At 44.9% G+C, this 6,428-nt stretch overlaps 1 protein-coding gene across 1 annotated transcript; it reads right to left on the bottom strand.

Moving 5' to 3' along the window:
• Positions 1 to 580: 580 nt before the first annotated feature.
• On the bottom strand, positions 581 to 6,097 carry ING2 (inhibitor of growth family member 2). The gene is made up of 2 exons (XM_040333972.1): positions 5,627 to 6,097; positions 581 to 1,391 (listed from the first exon to the last, which is right to left on the bottom strand). The coding sequence occupies exons 1-2, from the start codon at positions 6,024 to 6,026 to the stop codon at positions 721 to 723; spliced, it is 1,071 nt and encodes a 356-aa protein (XP_040189906.1). The 5' UTR covers positions 6,027 to 6,097; the 3' UTR covers positions 581 to 720.
• Positions 6,098 to 6,428: the final 331 nt, after the last annotated feature.

The raw sequence follows: 6,428 nt of genomic DNA, 5'->3' as shown, positions 1-6,428 counted from the left end.
TGCTTCCCACAATTAGCCTCATTCTAATGTTAAAAATTTATTTTTTGGGTGAACCTCCACTTTAATGCATAGGATGCATTAAGGTGAAAAAAAAAAAAAAAAAAAAAAAAAAAAGCTTTACAACCCCTTTAATTGAACAAGATGAAGTTAGACGCCGATTGGCTACCATTTACAGCTGCACTAGATTTTGCACTCTCCAGTTTTAGCAAATCAACCCCTTTACCTCCTTCATATGCGATGTAGCTCCTAGACCAGTTGCTAGGATGCATATTGGGTCATACTATACAATTACCATTAGGGAAATCATAATTTAACAGACGTGATATTGCATATTGTACATTTTTCTTCCAGAAGATCATCTGCTGTGCATATGTATAGTGGAATTCCTAATTTCTTTGGGTATTTGTGAGGGTTTACATCCACTTTAAGCTTTGCATTCTAATGTCCTCCAATCTGGTGCAGCACAGACCACCAAATTGTGCAAACATTTTACTTTGATTAAATATTTAGTGGTTTACTCACTGGCTGACTGCAATTCTTTCTGTGTTTACCTTAAAGAGAATCTTACAAAGACAAAACGTAACTACAGCCATAACAAATTTTAATATTGCAATGCTAATAAAATTAGTATCTCTTATACCTAAAACATTGTTCCCACATACAAAAAAAAAAGTCCAGAAAACTATACAAGAAACCCACAAAAAAAAACACGCAACAATATTATCTTGACCTCCGGTCCCTTTTTGTTTTTTCTGTGTTTTTGTTCATGGTTTTCTCATTGTCCCCTCTGCAGTCAGGACAGTACCATTTGCCCTTAGGTTTATAGGTAAGTCCTACACAGGAGAAATGGAACCACTCTATGGCACATTCCTCATTGTCACATCCTATCATCTCCCCATAGGACACTTGATTGCACAAGCAGTATGTTGGCTCATTGGGGTCAACTACAAATGGAATCGGCGACACCTCCCTTTCCTGCTTGGCTTTGGTTCGTTTCTTCTTCTTGGAAGACTTGGCCTTCTTTTCTTTCGGTGGCTCGTCACCATCATCTGTTCCATTGACCATGTGACACAAGTCCCGACTCTCGCTATTGCGCTGCCTGCGAGGTCTCCGGGTAGAACGCTCGGCTGTATTGCATTCAGATTTGGACTTTTCTGAAGAAGGTTTTTCACCCTCATCTGGCTCAAAAAAGCCTTTGCCAAGGGCATCAATCTGCTTAGTCCTATTTTCTACTGATTCCAGCACCTGTGCGACAAGCTGAATTTTGTCATCGCCCAGTTCCTGGGTCACGATAAGAGCTCTCTGAAGTTGCTGTAGTAAACGCTTCTTTTGGTGTGGATCACTTTCATTCGAATGCTTCTCCGAGACCTCATCAATCTCCTTTAGGGCCTCTGCAGATTAAAAAAAAACAATAAATATCTATACGATGGCAGATCTATAAAGCATTACAAAAATTACACAGAACATTCATATCTTATGGCAAAAGGAAACAAGGTCACATTCCCCACACCAGAACCTTAAACCACCCCCTAACTTACCTAAATAACAGTTTTTCTTCCTGTACCATCTGTTTAAATGAAAGAAAAGGGGCTATGCATGACACACACAGTTGTGCCATCCATTCACACGGATCTGTGAGTGGGAAGACTACAAGTCTCAACTGTCACCATGGTAGAGGAATGTGTAGATCTCAATGGAGCAGAAGTGCGGTTAAGTCACCTCACTTGTAGTCCAGTGTTCACGTCATTCAGCCCTGGTAGGTCCCCCACCTCTATACAGAGCCAGGGCTGAGTGGGACAAGGAGTGGGGAAAGTGAAAGGTCAGCAGGAACCCACCCATTGCACTCTGCAGGCCTCAATGCAAAATATAGATTACTTCTATCAATGGGAGTGCATGCATTTTCTTTTCAGGAGATGGACTACAGCTTTAATCCAAGTGCATTCATAAACTGTATAAGTGGAATCTAAACTTTGAATGCGATGGTCAAAAGGTAATGGTAAAAGGAAAAAAGCACTACAAAACACAGCAAGCAGTGGGGTGTATAGCTTGACGCGTTTCGCACTAGGGTTCAGTGCTTAGTCATAGCTGGCTATGACTAAGCACTGAACCCTAGTGCGAAACGCATCAGCTATACACCCCACTGCTTGCTGTGTTTTGTAGTGCTTTTTTCCTCCCTTTTACCATTAAAGGCTACCTTTTCAAGTTTTTTTTGGTGTGCGGCTGTCCATATTTCCTCTTCAAGTGCTTTGCTTTGTGCATTGCCGGCACCCATTTGGTTCTGAGAGGACATTGATTGCACAGTGCACTCACCTGGAGTGGCAGTTTTCTCCTTCTTTGAATGTGATGGTGGCTGTGGCAAATGAGGTTACAGTGGGTTGATGACATTCTCTCCTACCACAAGTGATTGTCTTAGGGTCTGGCAGTTGGCCACTGCAGCTCATACACTGCATCCAGGTAGAAGGTCACTTGCTCCCTCATAAAGGAAGTCTCTTCCTTATGCCAACCCTTAGATTGGGTTTAGCATGTACGCATGTGCCCGGCCAAAACTCTCGTTTTAGCCGTGAAGCCAAAAGCTGTCACGGCCGGGTGGCCAGAGTGGCAAAGGAGGTGGCAGCGGAGAGGAGCGACGCTCTGGGCGGCCGCATCGCTGGACTGTGGAACAGGTAAGTGCCTTTATTAAAAGTCAGAAGCTACACTTTTTGTAGCTGCTGACTTAACATAAAAAGCCTGGAACTCTGCTTTGAACAAAACAAACTGGTTCCTCCTTCCACAGTTGAGGTGGATGGAGGAATTCTCCCTGTTGTGCTATTGTATTCCGATAGTGTGCACTCCTCTGCTCTCAGAATACATTGATCAGCACTGCAGGTCAAACGCAAATTTTTTGAACATTCCTGTTCGAGAAGAATTGATCACTAGATCGACTCCTCTTGAATGGTAATGGCTAGAGGTCGACCGATACGAGTCGATACCGATATTTAGAATTTGGGGCGGCCGATTTTTGTGGCCGATATTTTAGGCCGATTTTTATTTTTTGGCAGGTAGCGCTAATTGGCACTGGCAGGTTGCACTGGATGGAACCAATTGGCAATAGCAGATGGCACTGATTGGCAGGTGGCACTGAATGGCACTGGCAGGTGGCACTGGTTGGCACGTGGCACTAAGGTGACACTGGCAGGTGGCACTAATTGGCACTGGCAGGTGGCACATGGCACTGGTTGGCAATAGTTAGCACTGGCAGGTGGCACTGGATGGCACTAGTTGGCACTGGATGGCATTGGCAGGTGGCACTGGATGGCACTAGATGGAATTGGCAGGTGGCACTGGATGGTATTGGCAGGTGGCACTGGATGGCATTAACAGATGGTCGACCTCTAGTAATGGCCATACAGTACATTGCGCCCGCCAGACACGTGCACTGTATATATTACACAAAACAACATACAGGTACGTAGTTTCGTGCAATAGAGCCGCCCTGTCGCAGTACATGTGTGCTTTTATAGTGGTTAAAGACTAAACCTTTTCCTGACACTTGTTAAAATCAGTATAGAACCCAAACATTCTATATTATCTTTTTAGCAGAGACCCTAGAGCAGTGATGGCGAACCTTGGCACCCCAGATGTTTAGGAACTACTTTCCCCACGCTGCTCATGCACTCTGCAGTGTAGCTGAGCATCATGGAAAATGTAGTTCCAAAACATTTGTAGTGCCACGTTTTGCCATCTCTGACCTAGAGAATAAAATGGCGGTTGTTGCAATATTTTATAACACACTGTATTTGCACAGCGGTCTTTCAAACACAATTTTTTTTTTTTTTTAATTATCAATAAATAAAAAAAAAAAAAAGTAAAGTTAACCCATTTTTTTGTACAATTTGAAAGAGGTTACGCCAAGAGAATCGTGATCTTTATTTCAAGCAAAAAAAAAATGTGATTCTCATTTTAGCCAGAATCATACAGCTCTAAATGATATATGTATATTTAACTTTTTTTTTTTACTGCTCTCAGATGAAAGGGTATTTGTATATGGTGCCGATGTATTAACAGTAGAAAAATACAGCATAAAAATGCGAGGGTGGGCTGTATAGTAAAATGTGTGTTCTAGGTTTTGTACGCAGTTGCATGTATATGTGCATAAAATACTGTCCAGCAAATGCAGGGGGGGTTTTTTCACCCTTTTTGCTGTGCTTGTTTACACATCTGTGTGTACAGACATTAAGAACAATGGTCTGCATTTACTTCAGTAACAATTTTTTTTATAAATATATTATATATATATATATATATATATATATATATATATATATATATATATATATATATTATAAAATCCTGTGTGCCAAAAAATTATATATATATCGCATCAGTGTAAAAGAGGCCTAAAACTTCCTATTACAAAAAGGACAAGTTCACCTTTTCAACATGTTACACTTGTATTTTAGGGAGCAACATGATAAAGCCCCCCCAACCCTCACCCCCCTTCTTTGTAAGAGATGGTGGGGGTTCATCTCCCCCCCAAAGTCCTGCCTGGACCGACTTGTAGACTATGAATGTGCTGATCAGTGTGCTTGTAGTACATTCACACTCCCTCCAACCTTCAAGCTGAAAGGCCATAGAGAGGTACAGATAAAGCTGGGGGGGGGGTTGCACATCACTCCTACAGACCAAGGGTGCAATTCCTGGCAGGCTTCTGTATGTGCATTCGTTAAAAGGCAAATCTAACCTTCATGGGTGTGAACACATGTATGCATTATACATGGCAGTGTGCATTGTCCCATAGACAACAATGCACCCGTGATCAGACCCGTAAAAAAAAAAAAAAAAAAAAGTACACACACACACACTAATTATATATAAATATAATCACACACATAAATTGTATATATATATATATATATATATATATATATATATATATATATATACACCCACACACATACACACAGATATATTATCTCAATCTGCTGCATTATTTGTTCTGCGTTGTGCACAAGGCCCAACGAGGAGATGGAGGCCATACATATAAACAGCTGCTGTGTCTGCATTAGATGAATAGATGACACACGGATCCATAAGTGACGTGACCCGAGGGGTGAGGGGGCGTGTCCCGAGTGTATCCATAGGCTGCCGTGTATAGAGTGGGCGGGCCATGTCAGGCCCGGGTGTGGATGACATGACGTTATCCATGTGGTATGCAGGCCCCGCCCAGAGGAGGCGACACGGCAAGGGGGCGGGCGTTGCTGGGCAGAGCCCCGCCTCGGAAGTGACGCCCCTGTCAGTATCCAGTATACAAGCGGTGGTAGAATGTAACACACAGCCATGGTGCTCTCCCAGTCCTCCTCCGGTCACACACATACACTCTATAAACCCTTCTGGAGTTTTCCAGCATAGCCAGTAATGGTACACACAGCACATCAATAAACCCCCCAAGCACACGGCGTGCTGAGACCTGTAGTGCCACCATACTTCCAGCTTCCAAAATGGCTGACTGAGGCTCAGGAGTGACACCTAGACAGGACGGCGAGTGTCGGGGGTTCCAGCAGTACAGGAATGCCTATAAGAGGTGATGTCCCCCCCTTGTATATAGAGGAGGGGGACCCCCGGCCACGTGTGTGGTGGGCTCACCTACCTCTGTACTTGGTGTCGATCTCCCGTAGGACGGAGATGGTCCTCTGGATGTCCATAGGTAGAGTCTCCATACACTCCATGTATTCCTCCACATAGGTCACCAGCTGGCTCTCCTCCAGCCCCCCTCCGCCGCTCCCTCCCGGGGAGTAGTAGAAGCTGTTCGGTGGCGCCGTTGCTGGCGGCTGTTGTTGTTGTTGCCCCAACATGGTCCCGTGATCAGAGCATCCAGCAAAGTTCCGGGATCCGGGGGGCTGACTCCTCGGCTCGGAGGAAGGGCGGAGTTGTGGGGCGCCCCGGTCCCGTCGCTCTTGCTGCTCTTCTCCCCTGAGCTCTATCTCCGGGGCCGCATTCCAAATTGGAACCCGGCGGACCGAGCTCATGTTCTGCGCATGCGTGCACATCGCCTTATAAGGCAGGACGCCCCTTTTTTTCTCGCTTTTATTGTGTTCGGATTTTCCCGCATTTCCCCCAGCTCTTCTTTATTGGGCGAACGGATCGAAAGGAGGCGTGGTCGTTCATATGGGCGGAGTCTGGCTGAAGCTAGGATACGCCCCCTTCCAGCTAACTCTTCCGCTTTTAGGAGAGCTCAGTGCTGGTTTGCGAGATGAGAGCTGGGCCTCAAGTTTACTGGGTGACCCCATGGGTGTGTGAGGAGACACAGCGGGCTCAGGCCTCTCCGAGGGGTCCCTGGGGGCTCCATGGTGTCACACTACAGTCACATTCTAATATTTCATTACAAAAGATGTAAATCCTGGGTGAAAGCTGTGTGTAAACATTCACTGACTGATATGGGAGGGATTTCT

Source organism: Rana temporaria, chromosome 1 (assembly GCF_905171775.1).
Source record: "Rana temporaria chromosome 1, aRanTem1.1, whole genome shotgun sequence".
In the NCBI taxonomy this organism is placed as follows: domain Eukaryota; kingdom Metazoa; phylum Chordata; class Amphibia; order Anura; family Ranidae; genus Rana; species Rana temporaria.
This window is presented reverse-complemented; position numbering and strand designations above follow the sequence as displayed.

What these genes read in the sequence shown, in the direction of transcription:
- ING2 (XM_040333972.1), bottom strand. Translation starts at nt 6,026, where the DNA reads ATGTGCACGCATGCGCAGAACATGAGCTCGGTCCGCCGGGTTCCAATT. An exon ending in GATCGACACCAAGTACAGAG is followed by an intron (nt 1,392 to 5,626) that starts GTAGGTGAGCCC and finishes TTTAATCTGCAG; the next exon opens with AGGCCCTAAAGGAGATTGAT.